Source organism: Apostichopus japonicus, chromosome 17 (assembly GCF_037975245.1).
Source record: "Apostichopus japonicus isolate 1M-3 chromosome 17, ASM3797524v1, whole genome shotgun sequence".
NCBI classification, from domain to species: Eukaryota; Metazoa; Echinodermata; class Holothuroidea; order Aspidochirotida; family Stichopodidae; genus Apostichopus; species Apostichopus japonicus.
In genome coordinates, this window is record NC_092577.1 from 3,277,661 (window position 1) to 3,305,000 (window position 27,340).

Here is a 27,340-nt window from a genome sequence, read left to right on the forward strand (position 1 = left end):
ACACTTCTGTTACACCTCATTCGAAACTAGGTAAAACATTAGACGTTTCTTTTTGCGTGGGTCTTCGCCGTGACCCTTTAAAGCGACTATACAGTTGATAGGAGGGGTCTAAGAGTAAGCCAGTATAATGATATATTACATACACCAACGTTAACATTATTCTCATCGGCACTACTTGAAAAAGGATAGGCAAAGGGGCTTGGAAGGCTACCGTGCAGACCCGATCCCCGGGGCCTTGATGCCCGACTCCTAAATACACCAGCTAGCGTGCGTTGTACGGTACACAGCGGACATTGAATTCCTCCACGCTGATACCATTCCCACCACTAAAGGAAAATATAAGATACCTATGGAAGTAACATGTAGTTCTAGTTCACCCAATTCACATCAGGAAAGTTAAAATTATAAAGAAGCGCTGAATGATGAAACTAACGTCTAACATTACAAAATATAAGCTCTGGGTTAAAACGAACTGCTTATTATCAATCTATTGTGTATTGAAGGTCTACAATTGCTATTCTAGTCTGTGTTATCATTGCAATTCATATGTAAACAACGAAGATCTATTTCTAGCTGTATTGATATCAACATTTTGTTTATACAAACTAAAATAACTGTCAGCTTAAAGTCCAAGTAGACTTAATACATATATATCTAAACCACAAAATGCCATTTATAGACCTATAAATATATATATATATATATGCATATACATACATATATATATTTAACCTGCTTAAAATAGGTTCATGTTCTCTGCAAGGGCTTTCTCTAAATTGGGGTTGGGTTGGGGGGGGGGCAACTTTTTTTCGTAGCGCAGCGAAGGAAGAATCATGAATTATTCATATTATGTGGTTTCTAAGTATGCATATTCACATTGCACTCTAGTCACTACCAGTGACACTACGTTGTCAGATATAACGTAACCATGGCTACAACATGATGTAGTCGTAGTGAGAGAATTACTGTCATGTAATCCGTATAGTTGAATGTCACTGTGTCGATGTAATATACATGTATGTATTTATATACTCAACAATGGCAATTCCCGATGAGATTTTTCCAGCCTTAATCTCTCACTCAGTAAAGTTGAATCTATGAGGGTATAAGCACTGCGTTGCCGGTCTTGAATTAAGCTGGGAAAGGGAAGGCAGGGGAAGGATTATGGGAAAGAGAAGGGGGCATAACGAGGAAATAGAAAGGGATCAGGGAGTAGGGGCAAACATCGACATGGCTTCAATAAAGGAAAAGATTTCAGCAACTTTCCAAAGTGAAGATTTGTCAAAGAGATGGATTTCTCCTGGTTGCATGGAATCGAGATTGCAGGACGGGTACACGTTGTCAGTCCGACACGTTTTCAGTCCGAAAATAAAATACACGTTCTCAGTCCGAAAAAAACGAGTTTACAGTCCGACACGTTTTCAGTCCGAAAGTAAAATACACGTTTTCAGTCCGAAAATAAAATACACGTTTTCAGTCCGAAAATGAAATACACGTTTTCAGTCCGAAAATGAAATACACGTTTTCAGTCCGAAAATGAGATACACGTTTTCAGTTAGGGAATGAAAGCAGTTTTAATGCCATAATATCACCAATAAACGGTGACAGCCGAACTGATAGTAAAAAATTCGATTGAATCTTTTGTATTAAGTCTCACATCACCGGCCTCAACAAAGACTTGGGACCCCTTAACAACTATCAGTTACAAACATATGTAATCCGTTCTTTGCTCCTTAATCCGCTTCCTGTATAGTCATGGTTTGTTTGGTTCTAATTCCATCAATGCAATTTACACTTTAAACCTAACGTCATACTTTCATTTTGTTACATTATGTACTTTTCATTCGACTGCCAATATTGCTGACGAAGGTCCCAGGGGGACCGAAAATTCCAATATATTTTCTAAACTTTACTCCTTATTTGTCAATTATGAGTATATACGAAAGATTTAATCGATTTCTTTACTATCAGTTCGGGCTGTCACAGCTTGGTGATATTATGGCATTAAAACTGCTTTCATTCCCCAACTGAAAACATTTTCGGACTGAAAACGTGTATTTAATTTTCGGACTGAAAACGTGTATTTTATTTTCGGACTGAAAACGTGTATTTCATTTTCGGACTGAAAACGTGTTTTTTATTTTCGTACTGAAAACTTGTCGGACTGAGAGGTGTACCCCTGCAGGACGTGGGTATACATCAGTACAAAAAAGTTATGAGGTGGTCAGTTTATCGATCCACAGGCAGTGAGGAAATTATCTCACCATATAGAGTTAACTATCGTCTCAAGGGAGAAAAGAATTTGAAACACTTTATGGGACTGATCCATCCCCAATTGGTGTCATTGTCTGGTGCAGGGAGTTGTTTACCAGCCTACGTGATTTCAAGCATCTATTGTGAGGCAGATGGTCATGGGCGGCGATCCTGGGGGGGAAGGGGGGATATATCCCCCCCATGAAAATGGGTGGAGGGGATGTAATACACCATATCCCCCCCCCCACCAAATGCAGGGATAAGTATATTTATATGCCTACATTTATGCATCATCGTGAATGTACGGCTCTTTTTTAGCTTCATTTCTCGCCTACCATAAACGCAGTGCGATCTTTTCAAATAAAAAGTCTTTATCTTTATCACGATATTGATATAGTACATATATGCACCCTCATAGTATTCATATAGGCCCTATAGTAGGCCTACACACGTACATGTTCCCTCGAACAGCTGAGAATCTCATGTTACCAGGGTAATGCTTAATACACGTTTCACCTGGATGCCCTAGCAATCGGTACCTAGGAATGTAACTATGTGTTATTGTGTATTGCATGTGTATAGGCCTATAATAGCCTGCATGAGGCCACTTTCTTCATCGAATATTATAAAAAAGCTCTCGAACATTCTAACGTAGCGCCTGAAACAAGATTGACATGGGCAATTTTCCCAAAATAACACTCGAAATTAAAAAAAAAGTATTTTGGATCCTGATTATGAGATATTTCGGACATGATATCCCTATTATAAAGTTGGGTATATGCCACTTGGAAACCTTGGGAAGTGCCGTTTCCGGCCATCTAGAGGGTTTGTAAATCCCAAATTTTCTTGTACACTTCGCGCCAACCCATGGTGGCGCTACGCTTAGATAGTCAAAAAGGTCATATCCCCCCTACTCGGAAGTACGGATCGCCGCCCATGCAGATGGTGTCATTTCTTGAGACTGAGAGATATAACTATTATAAGTGTTGTTTTCTAGCTCTCTGATTGGTAGAAATCGACATATGTAAATGACTGTACAAGCCTAGCTATGAAACTATGTTGCTATTGGCATTGACAAAAAGCAAAGCTGTCCGGATAGGTCATCCTAGGCGTGCAACCTACGTACACAACCAATTAAAATGTATATTAAGATACTTCTGGTCTTTTCTGCTGGTTCTTCCGTGATCATGGTTTCCAATTTTGGCATTTATTTAAATCTCGATGACAAGAACCGTTGTGAACATACCGGTAACGTTTAGCTATTCTAATTTCAGCTGCTTGGACTCTGGAGCCTATGAATATGCATATATAATTTAATCATAGGAAAAAAAAACCGACATATGACAATGAAATTCGACAATTGTTGATGTCTTTCACATCAGAGCACTATTAAACAACATGTGACACTGGTCGTCCAATGAGAGCACGAGAAACCGACAAATGTCAATTTAATTCGACATATGTCGATTTCAGGACTTATGGCACACTAGGCGCACCATAGACGTTTTCATTTCTAAACGCCAATAGAAGATACTCCACAGTGATATAATATATCATCATTGACGTCATATTTTAATATATACACCTTATTGTTTTAAAATATTGAAATAATAAACTCGAAGGGGTTATCCCGTTTGACCCTAACGACTCAAACAGGGTGCATGCAAGCTTACGCGAAGGCGCCTCACTTATCAAAATACTAAAACTATAGCAACATGTACACAATCAAGTATTTCATGTCAGGTTCCAAAGAGACAGCGAAGAGATAAATTCCGCCGCATATCATCGCTAAACGATAGTCTGAATTATACAGCGCAAGCAAGTGTCGTTACACAAGGGAGCAGTTGTCCCATCTCTCTCATATTGAACTTATAGGTACTACACACTTTTCGATTTGAACTCACGTCTGCCAGTGCCAGATGCCATCCGAAGTACCAGTATGCCTTTAGGCGGTGGGAATCACCGATATTTTTTAGCGCCGAATCTGGCGTGTATATAAATTGTACGGTCTGGTTTCCATGGTTTTGCTTGAAGAAGGGACTTTCCATTACCAGACATCATTCGATATATAGCCAGGAATTGATATCTTTCATTTCCTGTTTCGGTCCAATGAAATTTAACCCGATTTAATTTCTCTAAGAAAGACTGCAGACGCGGAAGGTAACAAGATGGCTGATAATACGTTTGAAGAGGTGATAAACTTGAAAGACAAACCCTCTGTGAGGAAGAATCGGACGCCTGAGGTACGTAAGGCTTCAATTGTATATTGGGTTGTGGGAGGGGGGGGGGCTACGGGGGCGGCTATAAGGGGTGGTCGGGCGTGCATCTTCGAGAGAAAGACGTCCTAGGATTGGTCATGTCCAGGGTTATAGCAGGGAGTTGTTATGGAACAACTCCCTGGTTATAGCTAGAAGATTGTGAGTGCTGGTTAAATAAATTTGCGAAGCGTAGCGAGCGAAGCTCTCGCATCTCACGGCCGGGGGTCCAGGGGCCCGCTTAAGGGTGATTTTTGCTACTTTTCAGATTTACAATTGGTAAATAACAGAAAAAGGTGACGTTATTATCATGTTTTACGGCAAGGGAAAGATAAATTTGTTACTTTTGTTGTATTTCACAAGCATTTTACTATTTTTTTGTGCCGGCCGGTGGACTGTTTATTCACTTCCAATGCCGGCCGGCAGGCGTGAGTGGCGGTTACCACCGGCCGCCGCCGGCCGCCGTGGCTATAACCCTGGTCATGTCTCAATTCCAGTTTCACATAATAGCCCCCACAAATGCAACTGGTACTTCTTTGTAGTTATATTGTTGAGAATTTTCTTAGGATTTCCTTGAATTAATTAAGCCTTTTTACTTACGTATAGGAAAGAAATTTAAGAAAAGACAAGAAGGGCGCTGTAATCATTAACAGCACAGAGACGTATACGTACGGCTCTGTAACAACACTAAATATTTAAAAAGTTTAATTTGAAGATATTGTTTTGAAGTAGGTTTTTTTTATTTTACTATAACGGAACCTTGACCGCCATTAGAACTAACTACACTGGACCTATATGTAATAAATTTAAGTTTTACTTTCGGAGTTACCGTGTTTACAAGGTTGTCAGAATTTGACCTCTGTAGACCCCAAATGACCTTTGACCCCTTACAACCAGTGGGGATTCTTTAGCTCCGCGTAAGTGAGATCTACCATACTATGTATGTATCACGTTTCACCAAGCTTTACTTTTGGAGTTATAGTGTTTACGTGGTCCTCAGATAAGTTTGCCTTCGCCGACCCTAAATGACCTTTGACCTCCCTCAATAGCTCTATTCTGCTCTTTACTGACTTTGCCAGACCGAATTTGACTAACTTTAACGGTTGGAGTTCCCAAATGACATTTCAACTCACCCAAAAGCAATGTGGTTCATCTACTCACTGTGAGGGAACAATGTAAGGAGTAAGACAGCAATCTATACGGTATTATTCTTGTGTTTAGAAGTTTTAGATGACCACGCGCACAGACACATATATACACACACTCACATGTTTGTATTACATTCAGACCGAGGACCCCATTGTATTTTCCATTGTTCAAATCCACGTACCCAAACCTTAACAATACCCCATACAATAGAATTCTTCTGAGGACGGTGTGATTCTTTAGAAATCACAACCGAGGACCTGGAATTCTTTTGTTCAAGTCCTCGGTCAGAATACAAAACAAACGCATGTATACACACAGGGCGTAAATTCGTAATGCAGGAGACGGTGGGTTGGTGTGTGGGGAGGGGGGGGGGTAGAGGAATCCTCGGAAGTTGCACAGTTGTTAGGTATTTGTTTGATCGTATAGCGAGTTTAAACGACACACGTAAAAAAAAAAAAAAAAACAAAAAAAAAACAAGTTTTGTTTGTACGAAGTCTGAGCGTTATACTGTATGCATGCACAGAATAGGTAAGCACAAAATGTTATTTAACGACAGCGATGACCGAATCCACGATTTGTTTATTTTATCAACCTGGTCTAGCTAAAATTATTTTGATCTTTTGGAGGAGAATGTCAAAGGGGTTAGCTGAGGGTACCTGCCTAGTTACAGAGGATTTTCATTTTAGTTGGAGGGGGGGGGGGGGCGGGGCAGATTCACTAAATGGGTATAAACATATCCGTCTGCGGTATACGGTAACACAATCCATCGCTCTTCGGATAAATATCCTTATCATAGTAAGAGGCGTCGTCGTCTGCGTTTATTTTAACAGTTTCTGATAAATCAGAAACAAAAGGACACGACCTCAACTTTTGCACTTTGTGGTTATCACCAAAAGAAGATCGATGAGTGAAGAGTAAACTGTCAAATTCGATTAGATTCTGAAAATTTCAGAACACTTTTGTATATACATACACACATATTAGTAATCGCGCACATACGAGCAATGCAATATCGAAATATTACAGTCGTTGCTAATTCTACAAGTATTTTAATAAATTTCAAATTTTCATACCAAGGGAATTAAATGCTTTGGGTTGGTTGTGGATATGAGATCGATGATTGAGAAAAAAAAGACAAAAAAAAAAAGACAGAGGAACAACAAGACAAAACAACACAAGACAATGCCATGTTCTATTGTTCTATTGCTCTATTGTTCTATTGCTCTATTGTTCTAACGACCTCATGGGATAATGAGGATAGGCTATTGATATTCTGTTGGACTTCGCTTCCTCCTAAAATTATACCTTGGTGACGCATATTGTGATTTTGTAATGCTAGTCGACACCTAATAGGCCTAAAATCATCAAAATTCTGCGTTTTCGGTGAAACTACCTGCTGCTCGTTTAACTGCACATTGACTGATTTCATGTTGCATGTACGTTGACACAGGGGCGTAACTAGACATCTTTCTGTAGGGGGGGGGGGGAGGGGGATATGTATGTGTGTGTATGTGACGCCTCGGCTTGTAAGCACGTTAACTTAAGAAGAGTTTTGATGACTCTCATGCTTGGCATGTTGGCATCCCATACTGAGCAGAGGAACCCTATCGAAATTGGGCTTCAATCTGTTGATAATCTTGAACGCACTCACTTAAAGACACTCTACAGGCCCGTATCAGTTTTCACCCTCTGAGCTTCAATATGTCAACAGGTTTTCTCAATTTGGTGGAAAAACTTGACTTTTAAGGGGGTCAACAGGTTATCTGACATGGACTCAACATTGGCCATTTTCTCTACGATTTATACTATATGACTATTGCTTTGGCTAAATTGTGAAAAAATTTCACAGTGTACCGTATATCATGTAGAGCTCTCATTTATTTATAACAACTATTAAAAGGATGTCTGCAAGGTGCCATAGATGACTTTATTAATACATCTACGTGTCTATATTTCACATAGGAAGACTGTTTTTTCTGCATGGATATTGAAACATTTCTATATTGTAAAATCCTAACCTGTTCATGAAATGGTTGATGCCGTATACAAGGGAGTGATACATATAAGATCTGGACATCGCAGATTCCTTCTGGTTGCCACTTAGTTCTTGGACAAATTTAACTCACTCGATCTACATTAGTCAGATCATAGTTATTTGAAATAATATGGCAAGGAATCACAAAGCCAACTGGCGTTCTGGTTCAAACCTTAGGAATCATCGATGATTGGGTAACAGGGACTGTCATGAAGGAAACATTCAAGCTGACAGGAAAATTGCAAATATTTTTCAAAGGATTATATACTGGGGTAATTATTTCGAATCTTATTCCATCTGATGGCGGAAGGAGGTTGTCGGAGGGGAGGGGGGGGGGGGGGCGGGGGTGACGGGGCTTCATTGTGGAGTAGGACGAAATTTTTCGAAAACCTCAAGCTTGACTGTAGTTTGGTTAATTTATGGGCTTGGTACTACATATGATCTACCCTTGTTAACGGAAGTGCAAATCTGTTCTCGAAAACTTGTCTGTTCTGACGTCATTCTGTAGTTAGTTTTGGGAATAACTGACAATATATGATGATTATAAATATCTACAGTATTTATAACCCCAAGTTGTAAGAATCCATTCCTTTTCATTTTAATGAAAAAGTGGAAACCGATAGTCATGAAGGATAGGCCGTCAGTGTCACATGTTTCCATGGTTACACATGTCAGTCGAACATTATACGTGATGTTATGCCTTCCCCATGGGCTTTGTTTCAATGACGTCCCAAACTCGGTTCTCGAGTAAGTTACGCTTTAAGAAAGTTCAAGGGTTAGGAACCCTTATCTGAGAAGATAATTCAACATCTGTTGTGACAGTCTTACATGATCGTTAATAAATATCTTCTGTCATCAAGCTCTTTCTTCCGTTTCTGAGAATCAAGAAACAGGTTTGTTCATGACTACCGTCATTTGGACCTCCTCATATTATTTCAAAATCAACGAGTCTCCTAATACAGAATCCTTTTGCCACTCAAAGGCAGTTGTACCCTGACAAAATTAATTGTCAATTTTAACAATCGTCTAGGTATCATTTTGAGGATCTGAGCCGAGAGGAAAGTATATTTTTAAAAATTGATAGCAACTTCCTTTTAATTTGCTAAGATTCTTTTAAAAAGTTGCGTGAATCACTTCATTATTATTACCTTATAAATTATGTAGCGTAACTTCCCCGAAAACATTTCAACAGTTGGTTTTATGAATGCGCATTTGGATGATGAAATTTAATCATATATTGTCTGGCAGTAAAACTATACTTGAGAAATGATCTTCAATTATAGTCATTGTAAAGAAGAAAGTCACCCTATATCAGAGCGCAGGTTAAGGAACTTAAGGTGCTGTCATTTATTGATCAAACTTTCAGTCGTTTAGCTATTAAATAATAAATAAATAGTATATAGTTATGAAAATGCACAACCAACGGACCAACGGGAAAATTAAAAGAATGTGTTTTTTTTTTTAAAAGAAGGTGTAGACAAGTCATAAATCGTCCCCTGTCGCAAGACAGGGAGTTTCCAGCGACGAAGCATGGTAATAGCAAATAAAAAATAAAAAATAAATAACATAAAAACGTTTTCTAATTGTTTTCAGATGAAACATCAGTCGCCGTGATCTCGTGACTTAATATAGTCACGGTAGCAACATACAATATATCCTGCCATTAGTACACTTGTAATAACCTTATACAACTTCGTGGAGAGTATCAACAATTTCACATGCTGTGCAAACTACGGAATGTAGAAATATTATTCAGTAATTTTTTAATTTCTTTCAGCTCAATAAGTTGCTTGATTAGTGAAAACAGGTGTATGGTTTCATTTGCTGGCATTTAGTGGTGTAACATGATGAAACGCTCTCACTCAAGGCGGAAACTATTGTCTAGTATGTAGCTCTCGTAATGTTTTGAAGTAAACGTAGCAGGAGGCTAGGTTTTTGTGGTTTATTTATGAAATGGATGGCGCTATCAATCTTTAATGATGCTTGACATCTTTCTATGGTAAAATAGATGACGCTATTTATTTTTAATGGTGCTTTGCATCTTTCTTCAGTAAAATAGATGGCGCTAAGATACTTAAGGTCGCATTTATAACTCATAACCGTTTTCGCTTTGAATTTTTTTTTTTTAGATGAAATATATTTTCATGTTCTCTCCAAGATGGATGAAGTTTATAGACGAGGAGTCTTCAACCATCTATTTTCCATCGAAGAGGGCGCTCCAGCTCCATCTAGGTTTTTCAGTGGGAAAAGACTCGTCATTGCCGGAGGAGCCTTGCTGACAATTGTTACTATGGCAACGCTTATTGGGACATCTGGTTAGTGTATTGAGAAGGGCAACTCACTGGTACACATAAATATTTTCAAGTTTTCAAAACAGAAAATAAAAACAAAATTAATGAAGAAAAAAAAGGGGGGAGGGGAGGGGAGGGGACGTAAAGGCAATCCCTCTTGTACTGGTCACTCGAGAGGATCTAAATCCAGAACCCTATTGTACATTAAAAACAATAAGTAGACAGTCGGAACGTACTGCATATAACTTTGCATGTGTCAATTATGTATTCATAGTATTCATATATTTGCTATGCAATTAGGAATTTGAAGTTTTAGTCCCCAAACCTGTGATTATGGTGATCTTATCATTGTTGTTTTGTTATTAGAGTCATGATGATATCGTCCCTTTTAAAACAAAAGAATATCGAATTATGCAGTGCACCGTTATCGTTCCCAGAGTTTTGTACATCGGGAATGTGGTCATGTGATCTTATAGAGATGCTATCCTGACACTACGATTCTCTCCCCCTTTTGTATTCTAGTTGGTATCCGAGCTAACCTCCAAGCTAATGTGAAACCGACAAGTGATAAGATGAGCGCTGATGACTTTACGACTTCTGGTAGTAAACCAAGTACGCCCACTGTTACAACGCAGGTCCCGCTAATGCCGCGACGAACAGGTAAGACAACACCAATTAAGTTACTCCAGTGAGGTGACGCAACTCCCCCACCATATTACCTACCCTTTCCCCGATAAGCACTAGGGTGGCGTGGACGAGGTGGGGAGGGGGGGGGGAACGGGTGGGGGGTAGTGAAACAGTACCTTCAATTGACGCTAAAATTGCTGTAATATTGATTCTACACTGTTATGTGACCTGCTGTTCCATGACGTCATAATGTAGAATATTTCATTGATGCCTTTTTGGAAGGGGACACGTACAGAAATTGAAAACACACGGAATTGGAGGTCCAATCGAATTACCGTTTCACCGTAAAAATGTTTTATTATTTGTTTTCGTATGAAACGATCATGCGAGGGAAGTGAGGCGGGTGAGGGTCGTTATATTTGAGTAGAGGGTGGGGTGGGTAGGCAGGCTGAGCCGGGGCTGGGCAAGGAATGAGGAAGAGGGAAGGGAAGGCTCGACGTGCCATTTAATTGCAACAAATTAAAAAAAGCGGATGACGAGTAGTCTACATCTAAGAAGGTCACACTGAGGGTAATCTTTTGACCACAAATGTTAGCGAGCCAACAAATTGGTTATACAAGTTTCCAAACTATTTTGATGTTTGATGGAGATGCTCACCTCATAGACTATATTTAAGTTGGAAGTGTTAAATAAGACAGCTAAGCAACTCAATGGACGACATATCAACAATAATATTTTGGCACCAACTGGCCAATGTAGTTTGTTCTTTCTAGCATATTCGTGAACGATACAGGTGACGTTTAGTGGAAAGCCATTAGCCTGGTTTTGCTCAAAAAATAAAATAAGTAAAATTAAGCGGTACTCTCATGTGGAATTGACCACACGTACAACATCTCGCTGTCAAAACCCCAAAGAAGCATGAATGAATATCTGTTTCAAAAGCAATGGACTATGTTGAAACGTTGGGAAGATACCAAACATTTAATGAAGCTTGGAGATATCAGAATATCTCTCACACTACATAATTGTGAAAACAAAGGATCGTAACAAACGAACGAATTTCATACCCCCAAAAATATTGCAATATTATCATACAATTGTAATTTATTTGTAAACGTCTTGGAAAGTTCGTGCCCATTTTAGCGCATCAGAGAAACAATTTTTGAGTAACTGTAAAATATTGTCCCTTTAACCCATCTCCATTCATGCTTATTTCGTCCACAACAGTGGCTGTGACGTCAGAAGGCATCACCACGGATGTTTCAGGCATCACCACTGATGTTTCAGGCATCACCACGGATGTTTTAGACATCACCACTGATGTTTCAGGCATCACCACGGATGTTTCACATACTTGTCCAATGCCCACCCCAGAAGCAGAAGCTGACGCAGGTGGTAAGTCTGCAGTGAAACTTAATTTTATTTAATCGTTTCCGAACACGGCTGTTGATTGTGTTTGTCCTATCGGGTTCTTTGAACATCCAGATGTGTTGTTGATTGGTAAAATGAAATTAGTTAATTAATGAAGAGTAAGTGAAGGCTTCTACAGTGTTATAAAGTATCAATGATCAAAGTTTTCCAAACATGGATGCTTCTATGATTATAATGTACCAACACAGAGGGGAATGTGTGTGTGTGTGTGTTGGGTGGGTGGGGGGTATTTCAAGGTATTTTCGGCCGATTCCATTTCAGAAAACTGACCCTTGTTTATTTTCTATCTTCATTGCAGGATGCATCGTACATAATATAACCGTGTGCAGATCTATGGGGAACTGTAGGACCATCATACCACACGTCTTTAATCTATATGACAATCTATCGAGAATGATGAACATTTTTAACTTTGTCAAAACCTTCTCATGCCATTACCTGTCGGAAGAATTCTTTTGTAATCTCCTTTTGAGTCCTCCGTGTACTGCTTCTACCACATCAACAAGTGGCACATTCGATATTCGCAAAACCGGTACATTCGTGTCTCTTCCGTGTAATTCTTTATGTAATGAAATGAAGGGATGTTTGACAGACGCAGAAGGATGGACTTCATTATGCGACAATTTTCCGGAGTCTACGTCGTCTGATGTATGTGTTGCCAGCAATACAACCAAAGGTAATGCAACAAAATGTCTTTCAACAAAATCAACAAAGGCAGCGGTCATATCTCGGTCCCATCTACATTCACGAAACTTGACAAGCTGTTGCTACGAGTTACTTACGGGCTGAGTGTTTGGCGAGTTCATTGTTCCACTCGTGCAGTTGCTTCGAAAGAAAAACATTCTTTAGAAAGCAAGTTAATGCGCTTAAAACAATTAGATAAACTTTAAACGTCAAAATGTGTTTGAAAAGATCTCTTCTTTAAATAACTACGAACAAAAGTGTATTTACGACAGGGATCAACAAATGCTTATGATCTTAGACTGTAGCCTGTCAAGTTTCGCGGAACTACATAGAACTCAGATATATGACTCTGATAGAACTAAGCGCCGTATATATACGGCTCTGATAGAACTTAGAGTTCCTATAAAGGAACTCTATTAGAACTTGTAGACCCTATAGGGTCTCTATTAGAACTGGAATGACAGCGCCCTCTATTAGTCTTGGGCGCAGCTGGACAGCACCTTTATCACCAGTGCCACGATTGCTAGTTTTTGTCAACATATATGTGGTCATGTCGTCAAGTTAAAATGGTGCAAGATATGTTGTTTGTCTGGCTCAATTGGATATATGTCGATTAACTCGTTCTGTGAAATTGTTTTGGCAAGAATTACGTTGCCATGGGGTTTCTCCGAACACATTCCTTGCAGTTAGGCTACTTTGTCATGGCAACACATACAACCCGTGCAATTTATTTAAACATTACAAACGCTTTAAAAGGTTACAGTACCTTTTTTTTGTTTTCTTTAGCTACAGATGTGACACCTGCTTTAACCTGCCTGAATGGCGGTGCGTACTTTACTATCAAAGAAAAGCCATTTTGCAGATGTAGGGAAGGATACACCGGAAGAACCTGTGAAAGGATTGGTAGGTTCAAAAAAAGATCATAATCTGAACTTCTCTAACGGATGCATCAGTCTACACTTCAACTATAATTAAGCTGTCCAAGTTTTGGTTTTCAATTAGTCCAGGTTAATTATGTTCGTGAGGACCTTGAAGAATAGATATTCCACCGATTTACCTCAAAAGGACACGAACATGGAATGAAGGGGTGCGGGAGTTGTACGGCTCAACAGAAAGCCTCAATCTCAAATTGAGAAGCAGCAACATCGACATTAAATTTTTGTTTTCTCGTTTTTCATTCTACATATTTTCCAGCCAATTCGATGTATTCAGTCGTCCCAGGTGGACACTGTTTCGAAGTCCCCGAAGACTGTCGTTCTGTCCTACCTTACAACACTACAAATGGCATTGAGTTGAATGCCACTCATTCCGCAAACTTCACCAGCTGGGACACTATCGAACCTTTTGTGCAAGACGACACGAAGAGTACGTTTTGTGGGCTTCTATACCCACAATGCTCTCCTCTTCCCGGTAGTCAGGAAGTGACGTACGTGAACTGTAGAGGGCAATGTTGCAAATTATTGTGCCAAACTACTTTCTTTCTAATGACGATGGGTTATCAGAAACTTACTTGTGAGCAACTACCGGAGGTAGCGCCTGGAAATTCAACGTGTCTCAATCAAGATAAAGAGCATACACGAGAACGTACACATTGTTTATGCAGCGCCAGGTAACCATTAACAAGAAATACTCCCGGTCCTCACCTTGGCCCCTGGTTGGGGATGGAGAATGGTTGAAGTACATGTCGCAATTATTGAATGAAAGTTAACTTTAAAACTTGAAATTTGTCTAGCAAAGAGACATGTCAATGTTATTAGGAATGCAATAACGTGGCCGGGGGAAGAGGTATATGACATTTAACTAGACGAGCGCCATCTTAGTAGCAGGCATCACGAAAAACGAAACGCACCTTATTACTGTAGTGCGCTTGCGCGCTACAATATTGGTATTACTGGCCAAGTGAACGATACCTACATGACTGGACGTTGAAACTTCAAGTTTCATATAGTCTCTGTACACATTTGCAGTTTCAGAGGCTAACTGCGTAGCCAACTTATTCTGAGCCTATCACGGTGCTCACAAGCGCCCCCACTTAACCACTTTGTAGGTACCTACATGAATATACTCCCTGGTGTGTTGTCTGCTCAAAACATAATACCATGAACAACCGAAAAGTTCTTCCTAATACTGCAAGCACTCCACGCGCATTACAATACTGCGTATTTGCAGGCAAATGTTTGTATCATTGATTTTCACAGTATAGTCACGTCACGCAGGGTTAGGAGATGGAACTCGGAACTTGGGTGAGCGGTGGTGGTGGGGTGAGGGGGGCGGGGTGAGGGGTGAAAGATGGAATGACATCGGTGTTAGAAGGGGAGGCGCGAGACCCGTGGGGTTTTGAAATCAGTGAATTAAAAAAAAAGGGCAGCCGCTTTGATCGCACCTTCACCATCCTATTTTAAGTATTTGTCATTCGAGACAAACTTTTATATTTGGGAATTTCCCTTCATAAAGGATTTATGCTTTTTTTTTTTTTTACTTGTGGCCGTTCTGAGAAGAAATAAAGGTTACATTCATAGAACTTTATTTCTAAGAAGACAGTGCAATAGCATTTTTACATTATTTTGTTCACACTGTGTTTATACGTTGTTTTTCAAAATTATTTACTCTCTGATTCTTGTTATTTTTTTTTTGTTGTTTTACGTCAGAGAAATATAACACGTTATAAATAGCTAAGACGTAGGGTGTATATACAATATTTCCCTTTGATTTTATTATATATATTGCTTCGCAATAAATTCCTCTTTCTGTATGAAATGTTGTATGTCATGTTATCGGCATTTTGTCGCACAAATGAAATAATAAACCAGTAAACTATAAAAAATAAATATATAGACGACGGTGAAAAAATTGTCTTAAATTTCTTGACGTTTTTTTTTAACGGTCTGGTACGGAAGGGGGTGGAGGTCATGAGGGAATGAGAACATCCGGGAATCTACATATCATTAGATTTCTCGGGGAAGATTGCGGTATCCGTATTACCAAGATTGGGAAAATTATTGGAAGGAAATGGCAGGAGGGGCACGTGCGTGGAGGGGTGGGTGGGTGGGGTGGGGTGGGGATGATACGACAAGGTCTGACCAATTTTGAAATGATAAGAAATTGTCGAAATGTCTTGCTACTAAAAAATAAAGCCTTTACCATTTACCTCAATTAGCCTTCACAATTTTGACTAACACATTTAAGCTTCAAGAAAGTATGATATATGTAGTTTTCGAAATTTAGCAAATTTCACCAAAATTTTCTTCAAGTCCTTCGTTTATCTCCCAATTCTTGTTGCGAAATGGGCTTGATTTTTTTCTCTCTCATTGATCACCAAACTTGATTGCCCCTTAGTCTCAAATCATTCGTTTCAAAAACTTTCTCACACTCTTATATATACCATCAGATTATGATCCACGTAGTAAAGTATAGCTGCTAACTAGAATATTTTTTGGACTATTATATCTATCGAATATTGGTTACACTAACATTTCTACCCCCTCGAAGATTAAAAGTACTGTCCAATATCCTGTATCACACAAATACAACGTACATTGCATTAAAACGACCAACCTATCCATGAACTTGTTAAAACTATGGATGTCTTTAAACGTCGCATAATCACTTCACAAAGATTTAGCTTGGATTGGTATAATATAAGTGTCTTCCGGGAAACAACAGTTTTGAAGTTTTCTAAGGTTGGTTGAATATTTCTGATCTATAGAGCTATGACCAGTTCCTTCTTGAGAGGTGGACTATCGAGATTCATGGCGGTATATTTTAGTACTGAAATACCGTAGCATACAACAGGGAACTTTCTCGTACATTTCAACCATTACAATAACGCTCCATGTACAATGCTTTGCATTATTTACTCAAGTAGGTTGTGATTTCATTTGATTTCTCGTTCCGATTTTTTCTTTTGGAAATTTCAAAGTTCGATCTCCGACAAGATGGAGAATCCACAATTTGAACAGGTTATCGACTTAGCACATGCGTCTTCAGTTCGAAGAATACGAACGCCCGAGGTAAGTTTTCTTCTTTTGCGTACTGTTTTTTTAATTTATCAGGTGACAGGTCACATGACCTAAAAGCACTATTAAATATCTCCGCAACCCTTCCCCCAACCAACTAAACCTCAAGCACATAGATATACTTTCTCCTGTTATAAGTTATCACCAATTTCTATGGTTATAACGAAATTACATAGAAGTTTGAGAACATGCTTTTCACGAATCCCCTGCATGGCATACGAGTAAGTATATATATGTGCGAACGATAGCATGTGACAGTTTCGTAGCATAACAGTATGCCACCCAAGGCAGGTATGGAAAGCAAAGATACAATCCATTTAGGCACACGCACCCTCCCCCGCCCCCTCCCCCTCCCCCGCCACCCCCGCCACCCCCGCCAACAATTCTTTTGAACAACGTATTTTATCATTTTGTAAAATCAAACTCTAAACACTAAATTATTCATTACGATTATGATTAACTTAAATAATGTATCGTTTTGCTCGGCTCTCATCTCCATTCCCCACCGACCGATGAGACACCCTCTATTCACCCCGCTCTAACCCCCTCCCCTCCCCCTCCCCTCCCCCCGTATCATGAATATGCAAATAACAATTATGCAAGTAAGGTATAGATTTGTTAGTTAATAACAAATGCGATTCTGAATAATGAAAGTAGTTCGTCTGAGGCAGTGACGCAAAAACACGTGTATGAAGATTCCCGATAGGCTATTTCTTTCTCGTTTTTGCGTTGTGTATATTCGAACATTTGAAAGAAGGACTATAGGGACCCAGAACATAATCTCAGTAACTTTAAATTATACCAATATCGCACCAGGAATAATGATGACAAATTGAAGTTGTTTGATAAAACTGTTAATAAATCTTAAGTTATGGACATTCGAATGATTGTATTCACAAATAAACAGATACATCCGTTCGTCGAATCCAGGTTATCTGATGATGCGTACAACATATATCAACTTAGAGCTGAGAGTTGTTAACCCATATCAAACCCTAACAACCCCGAACAATCCCTATCAAACCCTAACAAATCACTGCTTAGTGAGACAAAAACAAGTCCACAACCCAATGCAGAGCTCACCCTTTCACTAAAAGTTGTCAGTTAATTATAGTCTTTTATCCGAATTTAAGACGAAGTATTTAAGTAACGTATATATAACAATAACTCCCGACACCGGTGTGAGGGAAAAAGGTGGAGTCGAACCTTAGGCTGACTCCTGTCCGCCCCACCCCCTCCCCCTCGCAATCTCAAACCTGAACATGGACACACTCCCATATATTAGTGTCATGCGGCTTTAATAATGAAAACCACAATCATCTGTAATGATATTCAATAAAGTGACATTTCATTCTAAAATATTGGTCAAATTCTGTCGGTGCTCATCATAAAAGCATTGTGCGTGTATATATATATATATATATATATATATATATATATGTATGTATATATATATATATAAATATATATATATATAATATATATATAATGTATATATATATACATTATATATATATAACATATATATATATATATATATATATATATATATTATTAGAGAAAACCAGAGAAATAAGATATGACTCATAATTGACAAATAAGGAGTAAGTTTTACAAAATATATTGGAATTTTCGGTCCCCCTGGGACCTTCGTCAGCAATACTTGGCAGTCGAATGAGAAGTACAAAATGTGACACAATGAAAGTATGACGCTAGATAAGAGTAAGTTGCAATGATGGAATTAAAACCAAATAAACCATGACTATACAGGAAGCGGATTAAGGAGCAAAGAACGGATCAAAGAACGGATTACATATGCTGTATATATATATATATACAGCTAAAGCAATCTCTCTACAGAGGTATATTTATGGCTGATGTGTTTCCTCTATTGTACACATCAGAGAGCTCGTGTTTTCGTAATTTTGTTGGTGTTATCTTTCCTAAATTAGATCACTTTTTCACAGCAGGATTCTGGTCACAGGTGATCCGTTACTAGGCTAGTGAAAGAGAAGTTATGAAGAGAATGACCTTCCAAAATAACAGATTTAAATTAACGGAGATTGAGTCAAGTTTACTGCAGTGGATACCGTTACCATGGAGTATATGCATTAATATATTAACAAGCATACGCGCTATAAATCACCTGTACGTTGGTAATATACAGTATTGGAATGACCCTTAATATACTAGCGAGGTCAATCGTGGTCATCCGTGGTCATCCGTATACCCATGAAGCATTGAGATGGTTTTACGTGCCTTGCACCCATCGATTAGAACATCAACCCCAAATAATAAATCAGAGCTTTAACGCCACCCGCCACATAACAAAAACATATCTTTAGTGAAGCACTGGGAAAGAGTCAATGTCCACCCCATCCAGCACCCCAACCTTACCTCTTTGCTAACGAACACTTTATTGTCGAAGAATGTCAATTTGCAGATATTACTGCCACGAAATTAATATTGATATTTGGTAGATCGTTATGAAACTGCTATCAGTTCAGGTTGTTATCCGTTAACAGTTTTTTATTTTTATTTATTTTTGAGGAAATGACAATTTAAACAGTCGAGGTTTATCATTGAAGTGACTGAACTATTATACAAACCATCAGGTCAATCCTCATTGCAATCCAAAACTCATTAGGAAAAGCAGACGTTTAAGGTCTCAAAATGACACGTGCACATTTATTCAAAACAAATGGATGTTCAATGTCGTTCAAAGGATGCTCTGTTGTTTATATGAAGCTAAAAGAACATGTTTTGGTTGAATCTTTAGAATTGAGTTATTAGAAAACAATGGTTTAACATTAATATTTAGGCTTGCACTGGGGAGGCCGACGTGATCATCAATATATCATTCCATACTCCATCGCATATTTTCAAGGTAAATATCGTTCATACTAACACAGCTGTAAAAACAAGTACACTCATTCACATTTGTACTTTCTTGGACTGTCACATATCAAGACCTAAAATTCTGCCCTAAACTCATCCTTTAAAGTTACTCCCATGAACTTTGAAAAACTGGTCAATCACCCCCTCCTAAACTTTCTTTCCCGGGCAGAGAAAATCGTAATTTGCCCACGTGGGAACCATCACACGCCCCAGGCATAGTTTTATGAGGACCAATAAAGTCGAATCAGCGACATTCGGTCTTTTCCTCAGATGCCGTTGTAGCCGAGTTGGTTGATTTGATCAATAAGGTATATGCAAGTGTATTCGATATGATATATACCTGTTGTGCGAAAACGGATACTGTTCTATAAACACAGGAAACTATGGGGAAGGAAACACCCATAAATATATAAGCAAAAAAAGAATGACACAAAATAACCCCAGTTAGCTCTCCTTAATAGCTCAATGTAAAATACAAAACAAAAGAAGATAATTTGCCAGCATATGTAAGAGGAGATTATAGACTAAATTCAAAATGTAGACGTGAATGTCTTTCTATAACAATAAACAGATAAACATGTGCAGACGATACATTTGTTTTAGCTAAAGTACAAGACGCGTGTTGCCAGTCTTTTTTTCCCCCTCAAAAACCATAATTTGTTCCTCTCAAGGATTCATGCTACATGTTCATTTTCACATTTTAATGAACACTGCAAAAGTTTTTAATATTTAATTTAATTTTTTTTAACTGCCTATCAACTTAAGCAAGAACTTGCAGATAAAAGGGGTTTTCAGTGGTGTTGTATTTAAGCATAGAAAGTAGACCTACTGTATAGGTAAAGATTAAAAACTTTGATAGATATTTTCTTCACAGAGTTGGACTTTAAAGGGAAACTAACTTTTAATTGTAATCTATAAGACTTGAAAAACATTGTAATAGAGATAGACATTAAAGCAGGGGTTCCCTAACTGGGGTGCATGGACCCCTAGGGGGTGCGCAAGTCCATCCCAGGGGGTTCGTGAGACGTTTCCGAAAGGCAAAACGAGTGTACTTTTTGTTGAACTAAAATTTGATATATTATATAATTTAGTAATGTACAATAGTCGTACCTATCGAAAAACAGGAGCACCCGTCTCATCGTGTGTGATGGCCGATCGATGCGTGATACAATTCGTGATCTGATCCTGAAGTTTCCAAATAAATATTTGTTCATCGCTTGTTGTGTTTTTTTCATTACAATATTACACTATGAACTTGATCTTTTACGAAGCACTGTTATGCGTATAATAGTATAATCATGACTCAGATCGTGTCTCGAAAAGTTGGGGGTTGGTGGACAACTCTGAAATCCACAGGGGGGTTCGTGGGGTGATAAAGTTAGGGAAACCCTGCTTTAAAAAACATTATCTTCAATTTACGTGATTTCTATTAGATTTTTAATTGTTTCCAGATACATAAGTAGTTAATTCCGGTTTCTTCCAGTTTCTTCCGGAATAAATTGAACCCTGCTAACAGTACAAATGTACAAAGTTCAATATTTGCTTGAATGCGTCCCGCTCCACGCTTTAATCTAATTAACGGCTTAGAAAATATTTCAAACATTAAAATGATCCACATGTATCCAGATCAATATGAGACATTCCATCAAAGGGCAAACTACAAGGTGAGGTGGAAGTGAGGCTAATGGAAGTGAGGCTAATGGAAGTGAGGCTAATGGAAGTGAAGCTAATGGAAGGGAGGCTAATGGAAGTGAGGCTAATGGAAGTGAGGCTAATGGAAGTGAGGCTAATAAAAGTGAGGCTAATGGAAGTGCGGCTAATGGAAGTGAGGCTAATGGAAGTGAGGCTAATGGAAGTGAGGCTAATGGAAGTGAGGCTAATGGAAGGGAGGCTAATGGAAGTGAGGCTAATGGAAGTGAGGCTAATGGTAGCGAGGCTAATGGTATTGAGTCTAATGAAAGGGAGGCTAATGGAAGTGAGGCTGATGGAAGTGAGGCTAATGGAAGTGAGGCTAATGGAAGTGAGGCTAATGGAAGTAAGACTAATGGAAGCGAGGCTAACGGTAGCGAGGCTAATGGTATTCAGGCTAATGGAAGTGTCGCTAATGGAAGTGAGGCTAATGGTAGTGAGGCTAATGGAAGTGAGGCTAATGGAAGTGAGGCTTATGGTAGTGAGGCTAATGGAAGTAAGGCTATTGGTAGCGAGGCTAAAATGGAAGTGAGGCTAATGGTAGTGAGGCTAATGTAAGTAAGGCAAATGGTAGCGAGGCTAATGGTAGCGAGGCTAATGGTATTGAGGCTAATGGAAGGGAGGCTAATGGAAGTGAGGCTAATGGAAGTGAGGCTACTGGAAGTGAGGCTAATGGAAGTGAGGCTAATGGAAGTGAAGCTAATGGAAGTGAGGCAAATGAAAGTGAGGCTAATGGTATTGAGGCTAATGGAAGTGAGGCTAATGGTAGGGAGGTTAATGAAAGTGAGGTTAATGGAAGGGAGGCTAATGGAAGTGAGGCTAATGGAAGTGAAGCTAATGGAAGTGAGGCAAATGAAAGTGAGGCTAATGGTATTGAGGCTAATGGAAGTGAGGCTAATGGTAGGGAGGTTAATGAAAGTGAGGTTAATGGAAGGGAGGCTAATGGAAGTGAGGCTTATGTACTTGAACATCCATGATAGGCAATTATCTTCATGAATGAGGCAAAGAGAAGACAAAACAAAACAAAAAATATATATATGAAGGTGTGGGCTGGGGTGAGGAGGGTTGGGGTGGGGGAGGGAGAGGAAAGATACTTAGATGGGTGGGGTGAGTTGAGGGTGACACATTTCTTTAATAACTGAGAAAATCCAATGGTCCTCGTTCCACATCTCTATTCACCCTCTGCGCATTAAAAGAGAAAGCAGCCATTAATCGCAGCTCACGTGGTGAAGCTTTGTTAGCGTTGAACATCTAAAAGTAGTCTCGCTCAATTTTGGGAGATATCTCAGTTTAAATATCGCATCTATGAGCTACAGCCGTTTAGTAAATGTGTGTTATCGTGACTTGCTTAAGTCGTCAGTCCTGTGTTTGAAAGAACATATTGCACCTATGTGCAGGTACCTTACAAATGGAATAATAACATTTCCCATATATTGCTATTTGGTCTTTATCACACGCCTTTCAACTACAATGTACTATTGATGATAGTTGAGTTACATTGTCCTTTACTACTTCTTTGCTACGTATTTTGGCAACTTCATCTCCCGCCAGGGAAACAAAATAATTTTGACCTCAACGTAAGCGAAACTTCCAAGGTCAAGTGACAAGATCAAGAGTCCTTCATTTTTCCCACCGGAATAAGTTCTCCGGAATAAGTTCCCCCATGTTTGGTACCGTTGCTTTAGTATCCATTGGAATATATGCAGTCAAGTTGGCGTATGTGTGCGTATGTGGGTGGGTGTGCGTGTATGTGACGCCCTAGCTTGTAAATAACTCAAGAAGGAAATATGTGACTGATGTCATACTTGGTACATATGTTGGTCATGGTCAGTAGATGGTCCCTGTTGTTTTTGGTGGGGCTTTCATGCATATTAATGAGTGGGCAGGGCTAACTGTTAAATTCATAAGACGTCAATATCTCCCAAACTAAAAATTCGGGTTTCTTCAAACTTCGGTCATTTAAGAATTGGAAACATTAATATTCATGAAGGGGAGGAGCTACATTGAAATCTGCTAGATTATGCTTGTAAACACGATATCTCAAGAAGGAAATACAGAATTGATGTTAAACTTGGTACATATGATGGCCATGGTCAGGAGATGATCTGTTTTGTTTTTGGTGCTAGTATTTGAATATTAATGAGCGGGCGGGGCTAAATATAAAGGTCTTTTGGAAACTCTAGCTAGCTAACATTTTGGGATCCACCATGCATGGTTAATTGATCGAACACTCGACTTCTCTGGGTTGCTCAACAGATCACTGTGTTATCTCTCATCACCGAGCTTGTGACAAAAAAACCAACTTGCCCTTGATGGAAGATGTCGCCTCTTTTCACCCGTCGGGCCCCTTTTTTTCTGGTTGAAATGTTGAGAGAATATTTCTGTTTGTACCATAAAATCATACGTTGGTGTTCTACTAGTCTTGGCCAAGTCGTTTTCAATACTCTTTTCTCGAATGCAAACTGTACATGCCTCAGAGTCCGTTTCTGCCTACCACGAATGTGCTTGCCCACTGTATTTTAGATGCCCGAGGACCTGTCCGATACAAAAAATCAATCGAAAGCGTTGCCGCGGGCGTATGGAAAGCCGTTTTAACTTTTAATCAGGAATTTTACATATCTCGAAATAATTTCAAATATCTCAAACTAAATTTCATGGATCTCCAATTTATTTAAGATATCTACAAAAACTTGCAGATATCTTAAAGTCAATTTCAGATATCTCGAAATACCTGCAGAGAATTTGAGATATCTGAAATTTTTATTCAGATATCTCGAATTCAATTTCAGATATCTGAAATAGAATTTGAGATATCTCGAATTCAAGTTTAGATATGTCGAGTTTAATTTTAGATATCTGAAATACAATTTTAGATATCTATAATAAGAAACAATTTCAGATATCTAAAATCCCCGATTAAAGGTTAAAATGGCTTCACACGGGCGTTCTCTGAGCAGCATGGCAAATAGATACGGGAAAATAGCTTTGTGAAAAAGACACTAGGTTGTTCATACTATGGTCTTTAACAAGACTAGTGTCCTACACGCATACGTCGTTGTATAGAAGTATATGTTCTCACGCTGACAAATTGAGAAATCGAGATGATCCATAAACTGTAAATTCGAACCAAACCATTTGACTGGAAAACTTCCCATGGTGACTGACACTGGTTGCTTAGCAACATTGCTAACATTGGAAATCAAAATCCTCATAGCATATTTATTGCGAAGGTATGAGTATTTTGGAATGAAATTAAAACATTCGCATAGCTACGAGCAAACGGCATTCTTTCACATCCGAATGATAAAACAACAAGACGGCGATTAAATTAATCTAATCCGAAAGTAAAATCCTTGAATCGAACGCATGTAGGCCTACTTACTACAAGGTTTAAAGGTCAAGCGGTACTTGACATATTCATTTAAACTTGCAACAAATATTTCCATCTACGTCAAAAACTAACATGCCAAAATATGAGAAATCAAGCTTTGTTAGTTGTTATTGTTATAAAGTATTTTGGAGCTTTTCTGCCTTCGGGTTCTGCATGCCGTCACAGTGGTACTATAATTCTGACCAGAATGCTATGTAGCTGAAATGTTAACATTTTTTAAATGAAGTAAACAAGTGTCGTCTGCTACGAATATGTACACGCGGAAAGCATATATGTCGATTGTCGCGTTTTTTAAGCTCTGTATGCATGATACCAAGGCCGATGATCCGTCATAAATTCCGACAGGCGTCGAGTAGCGGCCTTCTATCGGTGAATTTTCTTCGCCCAATCCTATCTAGCCTATACTGCCTATACTATGCCTAACTAAGGCCTAGGCTAGGCCAACCAAGGCTATACTAACGTACCAGTCTGTTCCTTCGAGGAGCGTTCTTTTTTCTTCTTAATTTTCCGAACAAGACGCGCTTCTCTCTGGTTCAAATATTTATAGTCGTACCCCCCCCCCCCCCCACCATGTGTTTCAACACTGAGTCGATGATCTTCTAAACAGTAGCCATTAATTTATAACGTCGTTGAGTATATACACTAAACACGTGTACAGACACCATAATTACATAACAACTAGTATATGCGTACGGCTTGTTCGCCGGGCCGCGAATTTCTTTTTCCTGAACCTTTCGGGCAGTGTACGTGGAGTTTAGCCAATCAGAGCGAGGCTGTGTTGATGACGTACTACAGTTAAGATGGCGGCGTGCGTACCAAATGTTGAAGTGGGAAAATCGCATTCGATAAGTCAACATAATTGTTGTACAACAGCAGAAAGTATTAAGGTATAAAGGCCTTGCAATAATAACATTATACTGAATCATTGTGCACAACTTACGTGACGTTTGCATCGGTTTCTTTGTTGAAAAACGGCGATGTATGATCGCTGTCTGTTGTACAAATTTACAATGTCTTCAGATTGACATGACACTGTACTCAGTACTGTAGTACTTGTACAGTAGTATGTTACGTACGTACAGTTTACACACATCTGCACAGCAATATTTGTACACAGTGACAGTAGGCCTACAGCATTAGGAAATTTTATGATCTAGCTAGACTAGAGGCCACGGTAGCTATTACTAATAAAAATTGGACACCTAACGGAGGTCCGATTGCAATCGGACCTCGGTGCTATAGGAAAATAACTTTTCCTATAGCACCTCCTTGTGAGATCGAGGTCCAGTAATGAACGGTTTATTGTGGAGGCTGCCAAATATCATTGTTGTAAACTGATGAGCGAATAATGTAAATAAGAGTGCAAGTAATGCCCTTGTTTTATTATGCAATAAATCCTCTCTTTTAGATTGTTCCAGAATGAATATCTGTTTCCCTTGTCTTTTAATCTAGCCAGTCATCTGCCTTTAAATTAGGATAAACTTTCCTAAAACGGATGTACCACATTTTGGGGCTGAGATTTCCCTCTAATAAGATCTAGAAGAAAAATAAACAAAAGAAACTATATATATTTTCACCACACTATCTTCGGAGTTTCATATATAAGATGACGATGCACTAAAACCATGACAGAACATAATATCGATATAATACTTAGACATAACTAATTGGACATGAGAAAAAGTGGGGAAAAAATCCACACGGGGGCTCGAACTCGCGGTCTTTCGTTTTCCACCTTATGTTATTGAAGCAACGCATTTACCCGACTGACCATCTTTACTGAGTAGTACGTCATCAACACAGCCTCGCTCTGATTGGCTAAACTCCACGTACACTGCCCGAAAGGTTCAGGGAAAAAAAATTCGCCGCCGGGCCCGAGTCCTAGTGCAGAGTCAGTAAAGGAACAGTGACGTCACTTGTTTATTACTTTCCCCTCCAGGTTTATCTGTGACAAACCTGGGATTTTGAGCGATAATCCAAGTTTTTCATAGATTATCCAAGTTAATCGGTGATATTCCAGGTTTTTCGAGCGATAATCCAGGATTTAACGTTGAAAACCCTGGATTTTCGGTTGATAGACCGGGATTTTTTATTTACCGTTTTTTTGACCGAAAAACCTTGAATATGTAATTATTGGGCATTTGGCTTGCCTTAAACGTGTTGTGACTCAATATTACTTTAGCCTTATAACGTCCACTCTACATTAGCGATTCGTGTACAGATCTTAGCGATGAGATACCTAAACTGTTGAGAGAGAATTTGGAGTACTTCACCAGATTTATTAATTCTCAAATGAAGTCTAAACAACATATCATAGGCCTATTCATATGGTTGCTGCAAAAGTGAAATATGTTTGGCTTGTTATGTGATATCTTTTTCAAAAGAGGGTTGAAAGCTTGTCTAGAGAGTGGTATATGGTGAGAATAACAGAGGCAAAAAAAAAAAAAAAAACTATTTTGTTTCGGCGCGCTTTGTGTGCACACCTCGGTTATTACTTCCTGTTTTATGCTATGAATGATGCTATTATGAAACAAAAATGGTAAAATTGTGCTTTTTGTGGTCTTTTTAGTTTGATGTGAAGATAGCTAAATGCTTCATTTTCAGTCATGCCAACAATTTTG

The 27,340-nt window shown here is 38.9% G+C and overlaps 2 protein-coding genes across 3 annotated transcripts in view; both read left to right on the forward strand.

The window, feature by feature from the left end:
• Positions 1-3,895: 3,895 nt before the first annotated feature.
• Positions 3,896-14,962, forward strand: LOC139984377 (uncharacterized). Of its 2 annotated transcripts, none has more exons than XM_071998272.1 (7): positions 3,896-4,496; positions 9,822-10,007; positions 10,506-10,643; positions 11,838-12,005; positions 12,340-12,717; positions 13,512-13,628; positions 13,920-14,962. In XM_071998272.1, the coding sequence occupies exons 2-7, from the start codon at positions 9,851-9,853 to the stop codon at positions 14,336-14,338; spliced, it is 1,377 nt and encodes a 458-aa protein (XP_071854373.1). In that variant the 5' UTR covers positions 3,896-4,496; positions 9,822-9,850; the 3' UTR covers positions 14,339-14,962. The 2 variants fall into 2 exon arrangements, with proteins under 2 accessions (XP_071854373.1, XP_071854372.1); XM_071998271.1 differs by having other exon boundaries at positions 3,898-4,496; positions 9,851-10,007.
• A 1,295-nt stretch (positions 14,963-16,257) lies between these two features.
• The window catches only part of LOC139984066 (uncharacterized), a 33,181-nt gene continuing 22,098 nt past the window's right edge, over positions 16,258-27,340 (forward strand). The window contains exon 1 of the mRNA XM_071997743.1: positions 16,258-16,735. Coding sequence (XP_071853844.1) covers positions 16,661-16,735 — 75 coding nt within the window. The 5' untranslated portion in view covers positions 16,258-16,660. The remainder of the gene's footprint in view (positions 16,736-27,340) is intronic.

Coding starts and splice junctions, on each gene's coding strand:
- LOC139984377 (XM_071998271.1), top strand. CDS start 4,422: ATGGCTGATAATACGTTTGAAGAGGTGATAAACTTGAAAGACAAACCC. Junction 12,718..13,511: donor TGCCAGCAATACAACCAAAG/GTAATGCAACAA, acceptor TGTTTTCTTTAG/CTACAGATGTGACACCTGCT. Junction 13,629..13,919: donor AAGAACCTGTGAAAGGATTG/GTAGGTTCAAAA, acceptor CATATTTTCCAG/CCAATTCGATGTATTCAGTC.